Raw genomic sequence first — 25,601 nt, forward strand, 5'->3', positions numbered from 1 at the left:
CAAATTGTACATGTAAAATGGGAGCATTTTTGTATATAAATTATACATCAATAAAGTTGATTTTTGAAAGAACTTAGAGCTATGAACCAAATGTAAGGGTCCCTTTAGTTCTAAAATTAAATGATTCATGAACTTAGTCTTCCAAAAAGTCTTCTTTGACCCTTCTGGATTATATCATGTCACACTGATACTTTAGAACATTATGGTTGGACGAGATCTCAAAGTTCTCTTAGTAAAACAATCCTTCTGATGCTTGAATCTTCTAATACTCTTCACAAAGTAGTCATTCAGTCTCTGCTTAAATTACCTTCAAGAAGAGGGAATACATTATATCTTGAGACAACCCATTTCAGTTTTTGGACAGGTCTAATCATTAGAAAAGCTTTCCTTATGATGACCTGAAATTTTACTCCTTGTAGGTCTCACCTATGGAAATATGCATGGAATAAATTAAACTTCTTTACTCCATGGCAGCCATTTTAGAATATTAGAAGAAAGCTATCCACATTTCCTCCAACCTTCCATTTTCCAAGTGTAACATACATAGGTCTTTTATTCTTCAAATAAGATGGTTTCGAGTGCTCTGCCATCCTGAGTACCTGCCCCAGGGCACATTAGGGTTTGTCAATATCCTTCTTCAAAAGTGTTGCCCCCCCAATCTAACACAATACTTCAGGTATGATCGAACCAGAGCATCAGAGAGACTACCACTTTTCTCCTGCTATATTTTATATCTTTACTGATGCAACCTAATTTGAATTAACATCAAATGAGCAACAATTAACGTTTCCTCTCATGTTTTCTTAAGAGCTAACTGTCTTTTACATCCATACAGACTCATGTGTGGGAAGGGGTATACCTGCCAAAGAGTTACAAAGTCACTGCAAAATCAGTAACAATATAGTATAAACAGGGGCCACAGTGCCATCTAGTGAACATCAGTATTTTTCATCGGCTAGTCCACAGATCACAAGTTCATTTTCAGTTCTATAATGGAAGGGCATGGTATTTGAACTTTATATGGGAAATAAAACCAGTACATAACCAGGGAATGAGATATGATTGTTTTTGCTTTAGGACATATAAATATTCTGTAAGTAGTCTCATCTTTATGGATGTCATAAGTCTTACTGCCATACTGTATGTGGTATGAGACTGTGCTTTAGTTTTATTAATCTACAGTGGTACTAATGACACTCATGTACCTAAACTACAGTTGTAAACTGAGGATGAGACTAGTAAACTGAGTTAAAGAGTATCCAATTGTGCATTACCATCAAGTTACACAGACTATCACCAAAACAATCCATTATCTCTCAACTAAAATTAACATTATATTGTTGTTTGCAGCACAATTCTACTATATCAAGGTGTGATAAATTGCTTCTACACTTAGAACTCAATGTCATTCCCCCCATATTTAACTCCATTCAGAAATCAAACATTAAAAAATCCTCAATAATACAATAAAATTGGGGTACTGGGCTTAAGGTATTATAAATTCTCTGAAGACAGAGTTGATGTCTATGAAACTATATTGTCTAATATTGTCTCATACATTGGAGGTACTCAATGGATAAAGGCAATTAAAATTTTTAATATTTATACAATCTAGAAAATAAAACACCTATAAATAGCATTGTCTCATATTACCGAATGCATGAACTAATGAATCTGTAAACTAATCTAATAAAAATACAGAGGAAACTCTTCTCCAATTCTTTTGACCTGACCAAATCAACTTCTGATCTATGATTCAATATTTCGTTTTAAAGCAAAATCAAATAAAATGTGTTCCCCTTCCCAAAGAGAAAGGAGCTAAGCTGGAGAAAAAAATAATGGGGGTGATTTTTTAATAATATAATCTCACTCAGCTCTGTTATCAATTATGCCTAGTAGCAAGGACAGAATAGCAGGAATGAATGAAATGCCTATATCAGAGGAAATTGATTGACAGGGACTTACTGGGCCTCCGCTACTTTTGTTTAAAGAAAAAACGATTTGATTTTCTTAATTAAAACATCAGAACATATCACACATTCTAAATACAATGGTACCAAAATGCATATATGCTTAGTTGTTAAAAGTGAAGCATACACATAGACAGTGTATTCTGGCTCTTTTTTTAAAAAAAAATTGTGGTAACAAATATAAAATTGGACATTTTAGCCATTTTTAAGTGTACAATTCAGCGGCATTAATTACTTTTACAATGTGCTTCCATTACTAAAACTTTTCCATCACCTAAACAGAAATTCTTTACCCCTTAGGCAATAACTCCTGTTCTTCTCTCCTCTGTTCCCTGGTAACCAATAATCTACTTTTTCTATGAATTTGCCCAGTCTAGATATTTTACGTAAGTGTAATGAATCATAAAATATTTGTCCTTTTGTGTCTGGCTTCTATCTCTTAGCATGTTTTCAAGGTTCATACATATTGTAGCATGTATTAGAGCTACATTTCTTTTTATGGCTGAGTAATATGCCATTGTATGTCTATACCACATTTTGTTTATCCCTTCATCTGTCAATGGACATTTGGTTTGTTTCCACCTTTTGACTACTGTGAGTAATGCTAATACGAACATTGGTGTACACGTAACTTTTTGAGTGCTTTCACTTCTTTCTGAGTGTTTTCACTGCTTTCATTTCTTTTGGGTATATACTTAAGAGTGGAATTGCCAGGTCATATGACAATTCAATGTTTTAAGGAACCACCATACTGCTTTCCACAGTGGCTACACCATTTTACATTCCCACCAGCAATGCAAAAGGGTTCCAGTTTCTCTACATCCTCATCAGCACTTGCTCTTTTTTTTTTTTAATACCCTATCTAGTGGGTGTGAAGTGGTATTGCAATGTAATTTTAATTTACATTTACCTAATGGCTAATGATGTTGAATATATTTTCATGTGCTTGACCATTTGTATATTTTCTTTGGAGAAATGTCTTTTGAAATCCTTTGCCCATTTTTTAATTGTGTTGTTTGTCTTTTTGTTGCTGAGTTGTAGGAGTTCTTTATATATTCTGGACATTAAACACATGGTTTCAAAATATTTTCTCCCCTTCTATAGGCAATCTTCACTTTACTGATAATGTCCTTTGATACACAAAAGTTGTTTATTTTGATGAAGTTCAATTTACCTATTTTTTTCTTTTATTGTTCATGATTGTGGTATCATAGCTAAGAATCCATTGCCTAATACAAGGTCCAGATGATTTACTCCTTTGTTTTCTTCTAAGAGTTTTAAGGTTTTAGTGCTTATATTTAGGTCATTGATCCATTTTGATTTAATGTGATCTTTGTAGAGTATATGGTAGAGGCAGGGGTTATTCTGATTCTTTTGATTGAAGTTTTCTGTCTGCTAATTGATTTTTGCAATTTCCAAGGCTGAGACTAATTTTTCATTAATCCTGGATTTACAACATTCCTTTCAAGGATCTTCTTGACTCTCCTTTCAAAGAAGAAGGTGATGACCATCCTCCACCCTGACATTATTTCTACCTTGTCAGTGGTCACTCTAAACTGTCACTTGTTACCATGAATCTGTTACTATTTTTTAATGTAATAAGTGCCTACATTAGGCAATATGCTGCATACCAGGGAAAACAAAGATGGTAATACATGGTCCCTGTCCTCAAAGAGGTTGCAGTCTAATAGGGAACTAAGACAGGTATACAAATAACTAGAATATAGGCAGAACATAAGTGCCTAGGTAAAAACAGAATTGTCATGAAGTCTTGGAGGAAGGGCAATACTAGGAAAATTTCCTTAGGAATCTAAGACTGTCATTAGGAATTAGGCTTTGAAAAGGGGTTTCAAAGAGTAGGGATTCAGGGAAGAGGTGATTTGCAACAGAGAAGTGTGAAAAAAGGTACAGAGGTAGAAAAAGCATAGCTCATGGTTAGGAAGCAGTAGTACTTCATTTGAGGGCAAAGAGCATACATATAAAGGAAATAAAATAGGATTTATTTATAGATTATGGGGGGCTTTAAGTACTAAAGAACTTGAACTTTATTTACAGGAAGGCATTGAAGATAATTGAACAAGAGATGAAAATCAGATTATTCTAATAGTCTTAGACATAATGAGGGCTTTGACTAGGGTAGTGAGATAAAAGTGGAAGATGAGACAGCTGGTAAAAATACTACAGAAGCAGAATTGACCAGACTTGGCACATGGCTGGATACAGGGGAAGTTTCAAGTATTCAGTGAAAGCAAATACTTGGATGAAATGATCATTCTTTTCACCTTCTGGTTTGTTATCTCTTGTCTTTCCAATTACTCTACAAGACATTCAGTAACTGATTTTTTATCAGGACAAAATTCTAGAAAGTAAAAGAGATAAAAGCTGGTGATAGAGCCATTAATACTTCCCAAAGAAACTGGGACATTTCTTCCTTGAGTATCATATAATATGCACATATTGGAGGGTGTTGGCTTCTGGAGGGACAAATATCAGGAAGAATAAGTCAGAAGGACAAGCATGGACCCAGATGAAACAGGAAGGTTTTCACTGTCTTTCAAGTTTTAATGACAGGTCTAGGGGAAAATATGTGATTAAGGGCAGTGATTCCAGAAAGATTCTTTGAAGGTTTGTTTATCTGACTAAATACTTCAGAATTTATTTCAAAAAAATTTCTGTTATTTAGTTTGTATGTTATTGAGTCATAGTCCTGGAAGAGAAGATGAAACGTTACTTACTTCATCATATTTCTGCATAGGATAACATTTAAACTATTTCAGAAAGATACTTGCCCACCGTTTTCTTAAAGAACTGTAAAGAAAGCAATCACACCACTTTTTTAACTTCCATGATTTACAACACAATAGATGTAATTACAGTGGGCCAGGCAGACTGGGAAGGAACTGCACCTGGAACTAGACATGCCTATTGAGGGATGGACAAATCCATAAGCCAAGGGAGAATGCCTAATCAGATAGGTAAGATAAAAAGGAAGAACACAGTAGCAGGCATTATACTAGGCTCTGATGTTACTGGGATGAACAAGACATAGCTGCTTTCAACTCAGCAAAGCAGCAGGCATCAGGGTATCTTAATGGGCAAATAATCAGAGCATGCCAATGAGGAAAATCTGTGTTGGAAATATCCCACAGGCCAGATAAACAGACAGCTGGCATCACATAAACATACCAGAAGGGAACAGGGCTTTTCAACCACAGAGACTGGGACTTATACATAGGACTCAAATCTTGAAGGTATAATGGTGTGTAGACAGACTAGAAAAAGCAAGGTAGGGCTCCAAACCTAATGGGACTAGAATATGAGGCTGTTTTTAAGAGTGGAGTTTAGGCATAGGGAGCCACACTGGGATGCAATCAGCAGACCAGGAATACAAGGTGTCTAGATACAGTCTTCTGAGACTTGAAGGTAGAGCTTCTTAAATCTCCTCTAACTAGTGTCAAGTTTGGTCCTAGAGCCTACTGTAGAACTGAGCCTATAATTGGGGGTTCAAGTGGTGTCAGTAGTAAGGAGACGAAGAATTTACCTTAAAATTTAGTCTGCTTCAAAAGATAATTTTGCAGGTGGTTAGTAGCAGATAATTTTGTTCATGAGTTCTGATAACATATTACCTTTCAGAATAGGGTTCAAAAAATAAACAGTAAATAACAGAATCAATGGTCTTCCAAATTATTTATCCCTTTTGGAAGTTCATGCAATGTTCAGAATATGCAAATTAGGAAAATAACTATTTGACTTTGTCTAGTATGAAGGAATTGCCAGAGTTCCTAACCTAACAGCCATGCATCTAACTCTGCCACTGAACATAAAAACATTTGCTGTCTCTGAAAAATAGATATACCAACAGACCTTATCAAGTTGTTTCAAATGCAAGTAACAGGAAGCCATGTTCCTCTGCAGCTTGGCCAAGTCCAGATCCGTTCGATCAAATGTATAAAACCTCAGAGAATAACAGTACCAGTGTAGGGCATCAGAGTAATTTTGTACCTAAAGTTTAAAAACAAACAAAATTATACAAGAGATATCACTAACTTTGACTCTAATCTTTACAAGTCACTTCTAGAAACCAATAAAATGGTACTGTTTTCTTTTTTAGGTAACCAAAGCACTTTTCTAGTTGAATTGTAAGTGCATTCTATTATCAATCTTGATCAGTATAATTTTTAGATGAAGTATCAATCAATGCCCTTGCTTTTTTCCACACACTGGAAATTTCACATATGGGATGGAGAGTCTGAGAGGTTGGTGAACCACCTCAGAAAACTCAAAATCCATTTTAAAAGTTATTAAAATAACAATATTAAATTTTTAAAAGAGAATATCCATAATTCACCACACACAGATTTTTTCACTTTCCTATGTTCCATTTTAATCTTTATTCTTTTGTATATTTAATAGTTGCAATCATAGCTTATATAAAATTTCATATTCTATTTATTCTTTCCATTTAACTTTGTATTATAAATATTAATCTATGTTGCTATGTATTCTTTTTTTTTTTTAATTCAGTTTTATTGAAATACATTCACACATCATACAATCATCCATGATATGCAATCCACTGTCCACAGTATGATAACATAGTTATGCGTTCATCACCACAATCTATCTCTGAACATTTTCCTTACATCAGAAAGAACCAGAACAAGAATAAAAAATAAAAGTGAAAAAAAAAACACCCAAATCATCCCCCCATCCCACCCCATTTGTCCTTTAGTTTTTATCCCCATTCCTCCACTCATCCATACACTAGATAAAGGGGGTGTGATCCACAAGGTCTTCAAAATCACACTGTCACCCCTTGTAATCTACATTATTATATAATTGTCTTCAGGAGTCCAGGCTGCTGGGTTGGAGTTTGGTAGTGTCAGGTATTTACTTCTAGCTATTCCAATACATTAAAGCCTAAGAGGTGTTATCTATATAGTGCATAAGAATGTCCACCAGAGTGACCTCTCGACTCCATTTGGAATCTCTCAGCCACTGAAACCATTTCGTCTCATTTTGCATCCCCCTTTTGGTCAAGAAGATACTCTCAGTCCCACGATGCCGGGTCTACATTCATCCCCGGGAGTCATACTCTGCATTGCCAGGGAGATTTACACCCCTGGGAGTTGGGTCCCACGTAGGGGGGAGGGCAGCGAGTTCACCTGTCGAGATGGCTCAGTTAGAGAGAGAGAGGGCCACATCTGAGCAACAAACAGGTACTAAGGGGGAGACTCTTAGGCACCATTACATACAACTTTAGACTCTCCTTTGTGGTAATGAGCTTCATAAGGGCAAGGTCCCATGCTCAAGGGCTCAGCACATCAAACCACCAGTCCCAATGTTTGTGACAACATACGCTAGGGGATCAGCATCTCAAAGTTTAGAGATAGGCCTTACAATTCAGGGATAGAGTTAACTGCTGTAAGAGCTTACAATCTAGGGACTATTACAATTATTGTGTCCACGTTAGGCTATGTTCTAAGATTCAATTCTGAGTTTACACATTGTAGTTAGTCCATATTGGTGAGGCATCATTGCTCTCACCATGTTTTCCCCAACACTTTTACTCCTATATATATATTTTCCTACAATTTTATAGACTTATATTCACATACCATACATTTATCCACAGTGTACAATCAGTTGTTCATGGTATCATCATAAAGTTGTACATTTATCACTACAATCAGCATTTGAACATACTGATTACTACAAGAAAAAATTTTTTTTTTTTTTTTTTTTTTTTTAGCAATAAGAAAAAATGTTAAAAAGAAAAATAACATGTCATACAATACAATATACTACTAAGGACAGCAAATAACACCACTACCAAGAATAACATATTACTCCCCTATATCCCTTTCTCATATACATTTAGCAATGGCATATTGCCTTTGTTACATTTAATGGAGGTATATTACAATGTTACTGTTGACCATAGACTCCAGTTTGCTTTGATTATGTTTTTTCCTGAATACCATCCCTTTTTCAAATTTCTACATGGTTGACATTCATTTGCTTTCCCACATGCAAAAACATTTTTATATTTGTATATTTAGTAACAGTCATTGGCCACTCCAGTTTTTGCCACGTTATACAGTCCCAGTCTTTATCATCTATCTTTACCTCTGGTGTCATACATTCTCCTATCCCACCTCTTTCAGCTTTACTCACAGACATCTTTGTTCAGTGTACTTACAATACCATGCTACCATCACACAGCATTATGCTATCTATTTCTGGATCTATGCGATCAATCCTAAACATTCTGTAGTCCTTCAGCATCAAATGGCTGATCTCTGCCCTCTTTCTATCTCCTGGTCGCCTGTTTGTCAGCTTTTAACTCCCAAAGTTTGTTCATTAATATCTGTTCATATTAGTGAGACCATACAGAATCTGTCCTTTTGTTTCTGGCTAACTTCACTCAACATAATGTCCTCAAGGTTCAGCCACATTATTACATGATCCATGTCTTTGTTCTGTCTTACAGCTGCATAATATTCCATCATGTGTATATACCACAGTTTGTTTATCCACTCGTCCTTTGATGGACATTTGGGCTGTTTCCATCTCTTGGCAATTGTGAATAATGCTGCAATAAACATTGGTTTACAAATGTCTGTCTGTGTCTTAAGTTTCAGTTCCTCTGAGTATATACCCAGCAATGGAATAGCTGGGTCATATGGCAAATCTATATTTAGCTTCCTGAGGAACCTCCATACTGTCTTCCAGAGTGGTTGCACCATTCTACATTCCCACCAACAATGAATAAGTGTGCCTCTTTCTCCACATCCTTTCCAGCACTTGTCATTTTCTGTTTTTTGGATAATGGCCATTCTGGTAGGTGTGAGATGATATCTCATTGTGGTTTTGATTTGCATTTCCTTAATAGCCAGTGAAGTTGAGCATTTTTTCATATGCTTTTGAGCCATTTGTATTTCCTCTTCAGAAAAATGTCTGTTCATGTCTTTTGCCCATTTTTTAATTGGATTGTTTGTCTTTCTGTTATTGAGATGCAGGATTCCTTTATATATTCGGGATATTAAACCCTTATCTGATATGTGGTTTCCAAATATCATCTCCCATTGTGTAGGTTGCCTTTTGACTTTTCTGACAAAGTCCTTTGATGTACAAAAGTGTTTAATTTTGAGGAGATCCCATTTGTCTATTTGTTCTTTGGTTGCTCGTGCCTTGGGTGTGAGGTCTAAGAAACCACCTCCTTTCACAAGATCTCTAAGGTACTGCCCTACATTTTCTTCTAAGAGTTTTATGGTCTTGGTGCTAATGTTTAGGTCTTTGATCCACTTTGAGTTAATTTTGGAATAAGGTGTGAGATGGACATCCTCTTTCATTCTTTTGGAAATGGATATCCAGTTCTCCAAACACCATTTATTGAACAGGCTGCTCTTTCCCAGTTGCTTCGGCTTCACTGCCTTATCAAAGATCAGTTGTCCGTAGATGCGAGGGTCTACTTCTGAACACTCAATTCGATTCCATTGATCAGTATATCTGTCCTTATGCCAGTACCATGCTGTTTTGAGCACTGTAGCTTTGTAATATGCTTCAAAGTCAGGTAGTGTGAGACCACCCACTTCATTCCTCTTTCTCAAGACATTTTTGGCTATTCGGGGCACCTTACCCTTCCAAATAAATTTAGTTATTGGTTTTTCTATTTCTGTAAAGTAAGTTGTTGGGATTTGAATTGGTATTGCATTGAATCTGTAAATCAGTTTAGGTAAAATTGCCATCTTAACTATATTTAGTCTTCCAATCCATGAACATGGTATGTTCTTCCATTTTTTCAGGTCTTGTTCAATTTCTTTTAGCAGTTTCTTATAGTTTTCAATGTAAAGGTCTTTTGTGTCCTTGGTTAAGTTTATTCCTAAATACTTGATTCTTTTGGTTGCTATTGTAAATGGGATTTTTTTCTTGATTTCCTCCTCTTGTTGCACATTACTTGTGTATAGGAACACTACAGATCTTGTAGCCTGCTACTTTGCTGTATTCATTAACTAGTTGTAGTAGCTTTGCTGTAGATTTTTCCGGATTTCCTACATATAGAATCATGTCATCTGCAAATAGTGAAAGTTTTACTTCTTCCTATCCAATTTGGATGCCTTTTATTTCTTTTTCTTGCCTAATTGCTCTAGCTAGAACTTCCAGCACAATGTTGAATAGCAATGGTGATAGTGGGCATCCCTGTCTTGTTCCTGTTCTTAGAGGAAAAGCTTTCAGTCTCTCCCCATTGAGTGTGATGTTAGCTGTGGGTTTTTCATATATTGCCTTTATCATGTTGAAAAAGTTCCCTTCTATTCCTATCCTTTGAAGTGTTTTCATCAGGAAAGGATGTTGAATTTTGTCAAATGCCTTTTCTGCATCAATCGAGATGATCATGTGGTTCTTCTGCTTTGATTTATTGATGTGGTGTATTACATTAATTGATTTTCTTGTGTTGAACCAGCCTTGCATACCTGGAATAAATCCCACCTGGTCGTGGTGTATAATTCTTTTAATGTGCTGCTGGATTCGATTTGCAAGTATTTTGTTGAGGATTTTTGCATCTATATTCATTAAAGAAATTGGTCTATTATTTTCTTTTTTTGTAGTATCTTTGCCTGGTTTTGGTATTAGGGTGATGTTGGCTTCATAGAAAGAGTTAGGTAGCTTTCCCTCTTCTTCAATTTTTTTGAAGAGATTGAGCAGGATTGGTACTAATTCGTTCTTGAATGCTTGGTAGAATTCACATGTGAAACCATCTGGTCCTGGGCTTTTCCTTTTTGGGAGCTTTTTGATGACTGACTCAATCTCTTTACTTGTGATTGGTTTGTTGAGGTCATCTATTTCTTCTTGAGTTAATGTCGGTTGTTTATGCTTTTCTAGGAAGTTGTCCATTTCATCTAAGTTGTCTAGTTTATTAGCATATAGTTGCTCATAGTATCTTCTCATTATCTCCTTAATTTCTGCAGGGTCGGTAGTTATATTTCCTTTACCATTTCTGATTGCATTTATTTGCATCTGCTCTCTCTTTTTTTTTGTTAGCCTAGCCAGTGGTCCATCGATTTTATTGATTTTCTCAAAGAACCAACTTCTGGTTTTGTTGATTCTCTCTATTGTTTTCCTGTTCTCAATTGCATTTATTTCTGCTCTAATCTTTGTTATTTCTTCCCTTCTGCTTGCTTTGGGTTTAGTTTGCTGTTCTTTCTCTAATTCCTCCAGGTGAGCAGTTAACTCTTCAATTTTTGCTCTCTCTTCTCTTTTAATATAGGCATTTAGGGCAATAAATTTCCCTCTCAGCACTGCCTTTGCTGCATCCCATAAGTTTTGATAAGTTGTGTTTTCATTGTCATTTGCCTCGAGGTATTTACTAATTTCTCTTGTAATTTCTTCCTTTACCCACTGGTTTTCTAAGAGGGTGTTGTTTAGCCTCCATATGTTTGTGAATTTTATGACCTTCTGCCTTTTATTTCCAACTTCATTCCATTGTGGTCTGAGAAAGTGTTTTGTATAATATCAATATTTTTAAATTTGTTGAGACTTGCTTTGTGACCCAACATGTGGTCTATCCTAGAGAATGTTCCATGAGCACTTGAGAAAAAAGTGTATCCTGCTGTTGTTGGATGTAGTGTTCTATAAATGTCTGTCAAGTCTAGTTCATTTATCATACAATTCAACATCTCTGTTTCTTTAGTGATCCTCTGTCTAGATGTTCTATCCATTGATGAGAGTGGTGTATTGAAGTCTTCAACTATTATTGTAGAGGTATCTATTTCTCCTTTCAGTGATTGCAGTGTTTGCCTCATGAATTTTGGGGCATTCTGGTTTGGTGCATAAATATTTATGACTGTTATGTTTTCTTGATTAATTGACCCTTTTATTAATATATAGTGTCCTTCTTTGTCTCTTTTAATTGTTTCACTTTTGAAGTCTAACTTGTCTGATATTAATATAGCTACTCCCGCTTTTTTTCTGGTTGTTGTTTGCATGAAATATCTTTTTCCAACCTTTCACTTTCAGTCTATGTTTGTCCTTGTGTCTAAAGTGAGTTTCTTGTAGACAGCATATAGATGAGTCCTGTTTTTTAATCCATTCTGCCAGTCTGTGTCTTTTTATTGGGGAGTTTAATCCATTTACATTTAGTGTTATTACTGTAAGGGCAGTACTTTCTACTACCATTTTGTTTTTTGGAATTTATATGTCATATCTTATTTTTTCCTCTCCTTTTACCTTTCCTGATAATCTTCATTTCTGCACTCTTCTCCAACTCTCTCTCTCCTGTCTTTTCCTATCAGCCTGTAGCACTCCCTTTAGTATTTCTTGTAGTGCTGGTCTCTTATTCACAAACTCTCTCAGTGTCTGTTTGTCTGAAAATGTTTTAATCTCTCCCTCATTTTTGAAGGAAAGTTTTGCTGGATATAGAATTCTTGGTTGGCAGTTTTTCTCTTTCAGTTTCTTAAATATATCATGCCACTGTCTTCTTGCCTCCATGGTTTCTGCAGAGAAATCTGTACATAGTCTTATTGACTTTCCCTTGTATGTGATGGATTGCTTTTCTCTTGCTGCTTTCAGAATCCTCTCTTTGTCTTTAGCATTGGACAATCTGACCAGTAAGTGTCTTGGAGTAGGTCTATTGGGATCTATTCTATTTGGGGTACGTTGTACTTCTTGAATCTCTAATTTTCTGTCTTTTATAAGAGTTGGGAAATTTTCAGTGAATATATCTTCTATTACTCTTTCTGCCCCTTTTCCCTTCTCTTCTCCTTCTGGGATACCCATAACACGTATATTTGTGCGTTTCATGTTGTCACTCAGCTCCCTAAGACCCTGCTCATATTTTTCCATTTTTTTCACCAGCTGTTCTTTTGTGTGTATGAATTCGAATGACCTGTCTTCCAGTTCACTGATCCTTTCTTCTGCCTGTTCAAATCTACTGTTGTGTCCCTCCATTGTGTTTTTCATCTCCTCCATTGTGGCCTTCATTCCCATGAGTTCTGCCATTTGTTTTTTTAAGTTTATGAATTCTTCTTTATGGTCAGCCAGTGTCTTCTTTATATCCTCCAGCTCTTTTGCTATATCTTCCTTCATTTCATCAAATTTATTTAGCATTAGTTGCCTCCACTCCTGTGTCTCAGCTGAGCTATTAGTTTGTTCCTTTGGCTGGTCCATGTTTTCGTGTTTCCTGGTATGGCTTGTTATCTTAAGTTGTCTAGGCATCTGATTCTCTTGATTAGTTTATTTTGGAGCTTGTTTTCTGTCTTTTACCTAGTGGTTTTCTTGTTGGTTGGCTTTGTTCTCTGGCCTCTGTTATTCAGTTCAACTTATTCTAGACCTCTAACTTAGGTTCTATTTAGTTGATCAGAATTTTTCCCCTCTTGTTTTTTCTGTTTCTTGCTCTGCCTCTATGTAACCTTTTTGTGAGTGGGTCTCCTTGGATATGGTCGACCCTAGTCAGATTTTCCCAGTCTAGTGAGGCCCAGGTCTCATTGGGAGGGTATGGAGTTTTCCTGAGAATGAGACCCTCCTATGAGGCCTTTAGAATTGGTGCTTTTCCTCTCCTGTCCAGCAGGTGGCGCTGGCCAGCCCGCAGCTCCCCCACCAGTGTAAGGAGGTGTGGAGACTTTAGTTCTCCTGGTGACTCTGAGCCTGTCAGGGGCGTGGCTGACTGAAGCTGGAATCTGAATTCCAGCCCCTGGGGTCTGAATTCCCAGAAGGAGGACTGCCAGTTGAGCTGGGCCTCCCTCCACTCTCCCAATCCTCAGAACTCCAGTTGTTTCTCAGGGGCACTATTCCCTTCTCCTCTCTCCTCTTTGGGGCCTCTCAAGGTAGATTCCTTGGTCAGCCTGAGTTACCAATTAAAGATGGGGCTGGAGGCCTTCAGTAGTGAATACGGAATTCAAAGACACTGTGGGTACTCGTGTCTCCCCTCAAGCCCAGCCTAGTCCCTCAACCTGGGCTTTCCAATAGAAAATAACCACATATATTACTTTTAGATAAAAAAAAAAAAAAGTAGAAAAGAAATCAAGAAAAAGAAAAAAGGGGAAAAAAAAGAGTCTCTTTTAAACGTCTTTCCCCAGCCTGGAAGTTTTGTCAGTGTCAGAATAGAGCATTTAAAGATACGCTTTGGGCTATTGTCTGATAATTACTCTCCAACTGCTTCAGTTCCACCCCTGCCAAGGGCTATTGAAATGCAAAGAGATAAGGGATCAGTGAGAAGCCAGAAGGGACAAAATGTAAGGGAAAAAAAAATGGCTTTTTTGGAGTCTGGGAATGGGTGCCCGCTTTTACGTGCCCCCACTTCTTGGAGCCCAGCCCTTCTTTAGCACCCCAGCTCCCAAAGTTAGTTAATTAATTTGTTAATTAATTCTGCAGTTGAGGCTGGGTTGAGCCTCCCTTCTTGCCCTCAGCAGATTGCTGTTTTTTGGTTCTTTTTTCCCCCCCTTTCAGGAAGCCGGCAGCAAGACAGTCTGTGAGGTCTGGGTGGGGAGGGGCGCCAGACCCCTGGTCCGGGGAACTTACAATGTTCGCTGCGATCTCAGCTTTTCCTCCAATTCCAAACTTGAGTCCAATGTGTGACTGGTTACTGGAGACCCCGAAAACGCTGTTTCATATAGTTCTTGGGTAACTGCCAGCTGCTCTAGGGGAGAGACGAAATTCTGCTCCTCACCACTCTGCCATCTTGCCCCGCCTCCTGTTGCTATGTATTCTTTACGGGCATTAATTTTAAGGGATGCATAACATTTAATAAAGATAACATACCATGATTTTCTTATTTTCTTAATGTTGGCCCCAGATTTCTGAAAATTTCTTTTATAGGAGTGTTTTAATTTTGCTTTTATATTCCTATTCATATTAGGTGAGTTGTGACAGTTTGTGTTTCCAAGAATTAATCCATTTCATCTAGCTTGTCAGGTTTATGTGTGTAGAGTTGTTCCTAGAATTTCCTTATCCTTTCAATGTGTGAAGGGTCTGCAGTGATATTCCATTTCATTCCTGATATTAGCAATTTGAGTCTTCTCTATTTTATCTTTGCCAGTCTTGGTAGAGGTTTGTAAATTTTATTGAACTTTTCAAAGAACCAGCTTTCTTTCATTGATTTTTTCCTATTGTTTTTCTGTTTTCAATTTCATTGATTTCTGCTCCTATCTTTCTTATTCGCTTCATTTGAGTTCCTTTTGCTCTGCTTTTTCTAGTTTTCTATTTCTTTCTTAAACATATGAAGCAATCTCGCCTTGTAGTTTTCTTGGTGAGAAGGCTTTTTAACAACAATTTCAATTTCTTTAATAGATATAGAGGTATCCAGGTTATTTATTCTTGAGTGAGCTTTGGTAAACTGTGTTTTCCAAGAAATTTCTCCATTTCATAAAAGATGTTGGCTATATTGGTATAAAGATATTAATAGTATTTTTTATTGTCCTGTTTTTAATTAGAGAAGTTGCAGGTATACAGAAAAACTATGCAAAAAATACAGAGTTCCCATATACCACCCTATTACTAATTATTATTATCAATTTTATTGATCTTCTCAAGGAAGCAGCATTTGTTTCATTGGTTTATATAATGCTTTTCTCCTTTCCATTTCATTGCTTTCAACTTTGATCTTTTTATTTCCTTTCTTGCACTTGAGTTTAATTTGGTCTTCCTTTTGTACTTATTGAGGTGGAAGTTGAGCTCAATTGCTTTGAGTCCTTTCTTTTCTAATATAGGCATTTAGAGCTATAAAGTCCCCCCTAGGTCCTACATTAGCAATATCCCACAAATTCTGATATGACATGTTTTCATTTTCATTAAGTTCAAAATACATTCTAACTTCCATTTTGATTTATTCATTGAATGATGGGTTATTTTAAAATTGTGTTATTTAGTTGCCAAATATTTGGAGAATTTCCAAAGATCTTTGATACTGAGTTCTAATATAATTCCACTGTGGGCAAAGAACATATTTTGTATGACTTGAATCCCTTTGAATTTATTGGTCCTTGTTTTATGGCCCAGAATACAGTATCTTTTCGTAAATGTTCTGAGCGCACTTGAGAAGAAATTTATTCTGCTGTGGTTTGGTGGAGAATTTTATTAATATCAGTCAGGTCAAATTGGTTGATAGTTGTTCACTTCTATTATATGCTTGCTATTTTATGCTTACTTGTTCTACCACTTATTGAGAGAGGAGTACTGAAATCTCCGACTGGAATTGTGGATTTCTTTATTTATTCTTGTAGTTCTGTCCATTTCGGCTTCATGTATTTTGAAGCTCTATTATTAGGCGCATAGAAATTTAGGAATTTTATTTCTTCATGATGAATTGAACCCTTTACCATTATGAAATAACTTTATTCTTAGTACTATTCTTTGCTATGAAATCTACTTTGATTCGAAGTCTGTTTTATCTGATATTAGTATAGCTATACAAGCTCTATTTTTGTTACTACTTACATGGAATATTTTTTCCATCTTTTCACTTCCTACCTCTTTGCGTCTTTAAGTTGAGTTATCTTGTAAACAACATATAGTTGGATCTTGCCTTTTATCCATTCTGCCAATCTCTGCCTTAAGTCTCCTCTACCATGGCCCCTGTCCAGGGTGGGGCTGAAACAATGGCTGCTGTTGCCTCTGTCCAGGGGAAATTGAAAGAGTGGCCACCCTAAGATCCAGGCCCCCAATGACCCGAATTCACTAATCAAAAGCCATGATCAGTGAATGCCTGTGCCCACGTGTGGTGGTTTAGAACTGTACTTATCCCTAGAAAATCATATTCTTAAAGTGAATCCATTGCTGTGGATGTAAACCTATTATAATTAGGACATTTTGATGAGGTTACTTCATTTAAGATGTGGCCCAGGGTAGTCATAATCCTCTTACTGGAGTCTTTTATAAATGAATGAAATTCAGACAGAGAGAGAAAAAGCCTTGGAAGCAAGAAGCTGAAATCAACAAAACCCAGAAGAGAAGGGAGAGACCAGCAGATGCCACCATGTGCCTTGCCATGTGGCAGAGAAGCTAAGGACTGCCAGCAGCTGGTCTTTGGGAAGAAAGCATCACCTTGATTTGGACATTCTCTCGGTCTCAAAACTGTATATGAATAAATTCCCATTGTTTAAACCCGACCCATTTTATGATATTTGCTTTAAACAGCCTAGCAAACTAAAACCCCACCCCTAGTGTTGGGGAAGAGGATTTTTACATCTCTTTCTGTCACCAGCAAGCTAGTCAGGGGCTGGACCTCATGGTGGTCTGCTGATAGTGGGGTATGGGTGCTAGTAGTCACCACATGGAAAGAGCAATTTACTGTTCTTTACTGTAATTTATCAGTCTCTTCCTCCTGCTCCTCCCTGGATGCTGAACAGTGTTCTTCTGGCCTCTGGAGTTTCAAAATACTTGATTCAGACAGTTCCTGCCTGTTGAATAGTTGTTTTGGTAAAAAGACTGAGTCCTGGATTTCCCTACCCTGCCATCTTCCCACAATCCTCTGAACACTATACATTTTAATTTTATAATATGTTTCCTTTAGGATTTAGTCCCTGAGCTGTCTGTTCCTTAAGTTTATATCCAGATAGTGATATTACACAGATTTCCTTGAGTGCCAAGAGCTAACAAAAACCAGCCAACCAACACACACAAAAAAAACACCTTTCACAGTGTTTTGCAAATTGGCTCTGCTTTGGCTGGTGCCCTCCTTAGAATATCAGCCCAAGGTGAATGGGAGGTGCAAGGTCCTCCCTAGTTTTCTGAGCCTGAGTCTTATTTTGGGCTTGTGCTCAAGGAATTCAAATTCCCCCTCTACTCCCTATGAAATAGACTTTCTCCCTCTCCCGGGTGCTCTGTCTTAAAGCAGATAATCTTTTGACTCAGGCCACTTTGACTTAATTGTTTTTTATACTGCATTAGCTGTTTTCATGCTGTTTCTGCCTGTAGGACAAGCTCTGAGAGGGCAAACTGGAGAAGAGTTTCTTGGTTTAGTCTTTCAGGTTGCCACCCAAAAGTTTGACACCAACATACATGCACCAAAGTATGCAATTACGGGTTACTCGGCTCCCTCCAGGACAAAGAAAGGGACAGAGACCCACAATGGGAGTATAGGGAGGCCTCATACCACAATAAGTAGAAATAGGGGAGAGGCCAACAAGGGCACCACGAGCTCCTACCATTTTTGAATTGTTTTAATTAAATTCAGTTTTATTGAGATATATTCACATACCATACAATCATCCAAGGTATACAATCATCTGTTCACACAACCATCATATAGTTGTGCATTCATCACCCCAATCTATTTTTGAACATTTTCCTTACACCAAAAAGAACAAAAATAAGAATTAAAAAAAAAAGTCAAAAAGAACACCCAAAGGATTCCATACCCCCATTCCACCCTATTTTTCATTTAGGTTTTGTCTCCATTTTTCTACTCATCCATCCATACACTGGATAAAGGGAGTGTAAGCCACAAGGTTTTCACAATCACACAGTCAAATCATGTAAGCTACATAGTTATGCAATCGTCTTCAAGAGTCAAGGCTACTGGGTAGCAGTTCAACAGTTTCAGGTATTTCCTTCTAGCTATTCCAACACACTACAAACTAAAAAGGGATATTTATATAGCACATAAGAATGCCCTCCAGAGTGACCATTCAACTCCATTTGAAATCTCTCAGCCATTGAAATGTTATTTTGTTTCACTTCACTTCCCCCTTTTGGTCAAGAAGATTTTCTCAATCCCACAATGCTGGGTCCAGGCTCATCCCTGGGAGTCATCTGCCACTTTGCCAGGGAGATTTACACCCTTGGGAGTAATGTCCCATGTATCTCCTATCATTTTTAAATTATTTTTTATTGAGATTGTTCACATACCATACAATTATTCAAAGATCCAAAGTGTACAATCAATTGTCCATGGTACCATCATACAGCTGTGCATCCATCACCACAGTTAATTTTTTTTCAATTTTTAGAACATTTAATTACTCCAGAAAAGAAATAAAGAAACACAAAACAAGGAAACTCAAATCCTCCCATACCCCTAACCACCACTCCTCCATTATTGAGTCATAGTATTGGTATAGTACATTTGTTACTATTGATGAATGAATGTTAAAATACTACTAACTGTAGTATATAGTTTGCAATAGGTATATATATATTTTTTCCTATATACCCCTCTATTATTAACTTCTAGTTATAGTGTCATTCATTTGTTTTAGTTCATGAGAGAGATTTCTAATATTTGTATAGTTAATCACAGACATTGTCCACCACAAGATTCACTGTTTTATACATTCCCAACTTTTAACCTACAACTTTTCTTCTGGTGACATATGTAACTCTGAGCTTACCCTTTCCACGACCTTCAGACACCATTCAGCACTGTTAGTTATTCTCACAATGTGCTACCATCACCTCTGTCCATTTCCAAACATTTAAGTTCACCCTAGTTGAACATTCTGCTCATGATAAGCAACTGCTCCCCATTCTTTAGCCTTGTTCTATATCCTGATAACTTACATTTCTTGTCTATGAGTTTGCATATTATAATTAGTTCATATCAGTGAGACCCTGCAATATTTGTCCTTATGTGTCTGTCTTATTTCACTCAATATAGTGCCCTCAAGGTTTCTTCACCAACCCAGTTTTTTAAGATGGTTTTGTTCACACACCATACATTCCGTCCTAAGTAAACAATCGATGGTTCCCCGTATAGTCACATAGTTATGTATTCACCACCATTGCCTCTATTTGTATAAGGACATCTCCATTTCTTCCACAAAGGAGGAGGAAGAATCAAAGAAGGTAGAGAGACAGGAGAAAAAGAAAAAAGAAAGAGAGAGAGAAAAAAACCAACATGACAGTTAGGAAGCAACAAAAGGAAAGATAGCATTAAACTAAAGTAGAATAAAGAGGCAGACAACATCACCAATGCCAAGAGTCCTGTACACTTTCCCTATGTCCCCCCCCCACATATGCATTTAGCTTTGGTATATTGCCTATGTTATATTAAAGGAAGCATAATAAATATTTCTGTTAACTATAGTCTCTATTTTGCATTGGTTGTATTCTTCCCCCAATCCCACCCCATCCCCAACACCCTGCAACGCTGACATTCATTTGTTCTACCTCATGCAAAAACATATTTGTAACTTTTATCACAATCATTGAGCACCCTAAGTTTCACTGAGTTATACAGTCCCAGTCTTTATCTTTCCTCTTTCTGTCTGGTGTCCCACATGCTCCTAACCTTCCTTTTTCAACCATACTCACAGTCATCCTTGTTCAGTGTACCCACATTGCTGTGCTACTATCTCCCAAAACTGTGTTTCAAACCTCTCACTCCTGTCTTTTCCTTTCTGTCTGTAGTGCTCCCTTTAGTGTTCCCTGTAGAGCAGGTATCTTGTTCACAAACTCTCAGTCTGTGTCAGAGAATATTTTAAGCTCTCCCTCATATTTGAAGGACAGTTTTGCTGGATATAGGATTCTTGGTCAGTGGTTTTTCTCTTTCAGTATCTTAAATGTATCACCCCACTTCCTTCTTGCCTCCATGGTTTCTATTGAGAAATCTGCACAGTCTTATCAAGCTTCCTTTTTATGTGATGGATTGCTTTTCTCTTGCTGCTTTCAGGATTCCCTTTTTATCTTTGACATTTGATAATCTGATTATTAAGAGTCTTGGTGTAGGCCTATTCGGATCTATTCTGTTTGGGGTATGCTCCACTTCTTGGATCCGTAATTTTATGTCTTTCATAAGAGATGGGAAATTTTCATTGATTATTTCCTCTATTATTGCTTCTGCCCCTTTTCCCTTCTCTTCTCCTTCTGGGACACCCATGATATGTACATTCCTGCATTCCTTAAGTTCCCAGAGACATTGCTCATATTTTTCCATTCTTTTCTCTATCTGTTCTTTTGTGTGTAGGCTTTCAGGTGCCTTGTTCTCCAGTTCCTGAGTGTTTTCCTCTGCCTCTCGAGATCTGCTATTGTATGTCTCCATTGTGTCCTTCATCTCGTGTATTGTGCCTTTCATTTCCATAGATTCTGCCAGTTGTTTTTTCGAACTTTCAATTTCTACCTTATGTATGCCCAGTGTTTTCATTATATGCATCTCTTTTGCAATATCTTCCCTAAACTTTCTGAATGGATCCAGCACTGGTTGTTCAATTCCTGTATCTCAGTTGAAGTTTAAGTTTGTTCCCTTTGACTGAGCCATAACTTTGCCCCTCCTAGTGTAGGTTGTAGTTTTCTGTTGTCTGGGCATCTGGCCTCCTTGGTTACCCCAACCAGGTTTTCCTAGACCAGAATGGACTCAGGTCTTGTAAGAAGGCAATAGTTTCAGGTCTCCCTGAGGGTGTGTCTTAGAAGACTGGTACACCCTGTGAGTCAAGTCAGTGTGCTTTTCTGCCCAGCAAGTGGTGCCTGTCAGCCTGTCACTCCTGAGTGGTGTAAAGAGGTGTGGCTGGTGGCTGTTTTCCCCCAGGCTCTGGGTTCTGGTTCTGAATGGAAGGAAGGTAGTAGACCTTGGCACCGCCTCTTTCCTCTTAGGGAAGATATACCCCCTGGGGAGAGGTCACTTGCATTTGAATCATCTCTGACTCTGCTATCTCCTTGTCTGGGTCTGAGCACTGGGAATTGAAAATGGCTGAGGTTTTCTCCACTGAGCCGAAAAAGGGACAGAGAGCCCCCTTTCAGGGTAGGTCTGTGGCCCACTTCAGTTTCACCCATTAGCTAGAGACAGCACCCAGTTCTCTGGGCTCCCCCTCCCTCCCAGAGAGGTCCTCCAGCTCTCCAAGGTCAGTTGTCATCAAAAGCCTCTGCCTGCTTCTTGGGGATTCATAGCTTGTATTGAATAGTCCACGTGTGCTAATGAAAACCGCAGTTGGAGCTCAGCTGAGCTATATTCGCTTGCTCGGAGAGTGCTGCTCTCTAGCACAGCGAGGCTTTGCAGTTTGGGAGAGTGCTGCTCTCTAGCACCACGAGGCTTTGCAGTTTGGGCCATGGTGGGGAGGAGCTCCTGGCTCAGATCCGCAGTTTTTATTTACAGATTTTATGCTGCGATCTCGGGCATTCCTCCCAATTCAGGTTGGTGTATGATGAGTGGACGGTCACGTTTGTCCCCCCAAAGTTATTCCAGATTATTTAGTAGTTGTTCCTGGTTGTTTATTAGTTGTTCCAGGGGGACTGACTAGCTTCCACTGCTCTCTATGCTGCCATCTTCTTCCGTCTCCTCTCCTACCATTTTTAAGCCTGCATTTTCTTGATTCGGCACTCAGTTACTGCAACCCTTTAACCATATTCCAAAGTTTTGAGGAAGATGGCTCTGCGAGTTTTTACTAGTTGTTAAAAGATTCTGTGGGTAACAGTACCCTGGGATACCTTCCACTGCCGTCTTGGTCAAAATTATATAAAAAACACTTTTGAAAAAGTGCATGAGGCTGCTCCAGCAGAGGTAGTGAAGGAATGGATAGGCAATGGAGAAAATGTGGCTGTGGCTCTGGCCAGCAGCTCCAGGGCAGAGGGTCCTAGCAGATACTACTGCAGTCTCCAGCTTTAACATCCATTCTTTTTTGTTTGTTTGTTTGTTTAAAATGGAAAGTTTATTTGCTCAGTACACCAAATAGGATGCAAGCACTGTCATGACAAATATGCAGAAATATGCAGATCAATGTAAAATTTAGTTTACATGAAGGGAAATCTTTTTAAATATTATGGAGGGCGGGGCAAGATGGCAGACTGGTGAGCTGTATGTTTTAGTTACTCCTCCAGGAAAGTAGGTAGAAAGCCAGGAACTGCATGGACTGGACACCACAGAGCAATCTGACTTTGGGCATACTTGATACAACACTCATGAAAATGTCGAACTGCTGAGATCAGCGAAATCTGTAAGTTTTTGTGGCCAGGGGACCCGCGCCCCTCCCTGCCAGGCTCAGTCCCGTGGGAGGAGGGGCTGTCCGCTCCGGGAAGGAAAAGGGAGAACTGCAGTGGCAGCCCTTATCGGAAACTCATTCTACTGATCCAAACTCCAACCATAGATAGACTGAGACCAGACACCAGAGAATCTGAGAGCAGCCAGCGCAGCAGAGAGGAGACAGGCATAGAAAAAAAAAAACAACACGAAAAACTCCAAAATAAAAGCAGAGGATTTTTGGAGTTCTGGTGAACACAGAAAGGGGAAGGGCGGAGCTCAGGCCTTGAGGCGCATATGCAAATCCCAAAGAAAAGCTGATCTCTCTGCTCTGTGGACCTTTCCTTAATGGCCCTGGTTGCTTTGTCTATTAGCATTTCAATAACCCATTAGATCTCTGAGGAGGGCCCCTTTTTTTTTTTTTTTTTAATCCTTTTTTCTTTTTCTAAAACAATTACTCTAAGAAGCCCAATACAGAAAGCTTCAAAGACTTTCAATTTGGGCACGTCAAGTCAAGAGCAGAACTAAGAGAGCTCTGAGACAAAAGGCAATAATCCAGTGGCTGAGAAAATTCACTAAATACCACAACTTCCCAAGAAAAGGGGGGTGTCCGCTCACAGCCACCATCCTGGTGGACGGGAAACACTCCTGCCCATCGCCAGCCCCATAGCCCAGAGCTGCCCCAGACAACCCAGTGTGACGGAAGTGCTTCAAATAACAGGCACACACCACAAAACTGGGCGTGGACATTAGCCTTCCCTGCAACCTCAGCTGATTGTCCCAGAGTTGGGAAGGTGGAGCAGTGTGAATTAACAAAGCCCCATTCAGCCATCATTTGAGCAGACTGGGAGCCTCCCTACACAGCCCAGCAGCCCAGAACTGCCCTGGGGGGACGGCACTCACCTGTGACATAGCACAGTCATCCCTCAACAGAGGACCCGGGGTGCACGGCCTGGAAGAGGGGCCCACTTGCAAGTCTCAGGAGCCATACGCCAATACCAAGGACTTGTGGGTCACTGGCAGAGACAAACTGTGGCAGGACTGAACTGAAGGATTAGACTATTGCAGCAGCTTTAAAACTCTAGGATCACCAGGGAGATTTGATTGTTAGGGCCACCCCCCCTCCCCGACTGCCCAGAAACACGCCCCACATACAGGGCAGGCAACACCAACTACACACGCAAGCTTGGTACACCAATTGGGCCCCACAAGACTCACTCCCCCACTCACCAAAAAGGCTAAGCAGGGGAGAACTGGCTTGTGGAGAACAGGTGGCTCGTGGACGCCACCTGCTGGTTAGTTAGAGAAAGTGTACTCCATGAAGCTGTAGATCTGATAAATTAGAGATAAGGACTTCAATAGGTCTACAAACCCTAAAAGAACCCTATCAAGTTCAGCAAATGCCACGAGGCCAAAAACAACAGAAAATTATAAAGCATATGAAAAAACCAGACGATATGGATAACCCAAGCCCAAGCACCCAAATCAAAAGACCAGAAGAGACACAGCACCTAGAGCAGCTACTCAAAGAACTAAAGATGAACAATGAGACCATAGTACGGGATATAAAGGAAATCAAGAAGACTCTAGAAGAGCATAAAGAAGACATTGCAAGACTAAATAAAAAAATGGATGATCTTATGGAAATTAAAGAAACTGTTGACCAAATTAAAAAGACTCTGGACACTCATAGTACAAGACTAGAGGAAGTTGAACAACGAATCAGTGACCTGGAAGATGACAGAATGGAAAATGAAAGCATAAAAAAAGAATGGGGAAAAAAATTGAAAAAATCGAAATGGACCTCAGGGATATGACAGATGATATGAAACGTCCAAATATAAGACTCATTGGTGTCCCAGAAGGGGAAGAAAAGGGTAAAGGTCTAGGAAGAGTATTCAAAGAAATTGTTGGGGAAAACTTCCCAAATCTTCTAAACAACATAAATACACAAATCATAAATGCTCAGCGAACTCCAAATAGAATAAATCCAAATAAACCCACTCCGAGACATATACTGATCACACTGTCAAACACAGAAGAGAAGGAGCAAGTTCTGAAAGCAGCAAGAGAAAAGCAATTCACCACATACAAAGGAAACAGCATAAGACTAAGTAGTGACTACTCAGCAGCCACCATGGAGGCGAGAAGGCAGTGGCACGATATATTTAAAATTCTGAGTGAGAAAAATTTCCAGCCAAGAATACTTTATCCAGCAAAGCTCTCCTTCAAATTTGAGGAAGAGCTTAAATTTTTCACAGACAAACAAATGCTGAGAGAATTTGCTAACAAGAGACCTGCCCTACTGGAGATACTAAAGGGAGCCCTACAGACAGAGAAACAAAGACAGGACAGAGAGACTTGGAGAAAGGTTCAGTACTAAAGAGATTCGGTATGGGTACAACAAAGGATATTAAGAGAGAGAGGGAAAAATATGGCAAACATAAACCAAAGGATAGGATGGCCGATTCAAGAAATGCCTTCACGGTTATAACGTTGAATGTAAATGGATTAAACTCCCCAATTAAAAGATATAGATTCGCAGAATGGATCAAAAAAAATGAACCATCAATATGTTGCATACAAGAGACTCATCTTAGACACAGGGACACAAAGAAACTGAAAGTGAAAGGATGGAAAAAAATATTTCATGCAAGCTACAGCCAAAAGAAAGCAGGTGTAGCAATATTAATCTCAGATAAAATAGACTTCAAATGCAGGGATGTTTTGAGAGACAAAGAAGGCCACTA

The 25,601-nt window shown here is 38.5% G+C and overlaps 1 protein-coding gene across 1 annotated transcript in view; it reads right to left on the bottom strand.

Moving 5' to 3' along the window:
- TEX11 (testis expressed 11) overlaps positions 1 to 25,601 on the bottom strand; it is a 508,239-nt gene that overhangs the window by 194,499 nt on the left and 288,139 nt on the right. The window contains exon 15 of the mRNA XM_037820830.1: positions 5,835 to 5,972. Within this exon, the coding sequence (XP_037676758.1) occupies positions 5,835 to 5,972 (138 nt within the window). The remainder of the gene's footprint in view (positions 1 to 5,834; positions 5,973 to 25,601) is intronic.

This window comes from Choloepus didactylus, chromosome X (assembly GCF_015220235.1).
Source record: "Choloepus didactylus isolate mChoDid1 chromosome X, mChoDid1.pri, whole genome shotgun sequence".
NCBI classification, from domain to species: domain Eukaryota; kingdom Metazoa; phylum Chordata; class Mammalia; order Pilosa; family Megalonychidae; genus Choloepus; species Choloepus didactylus.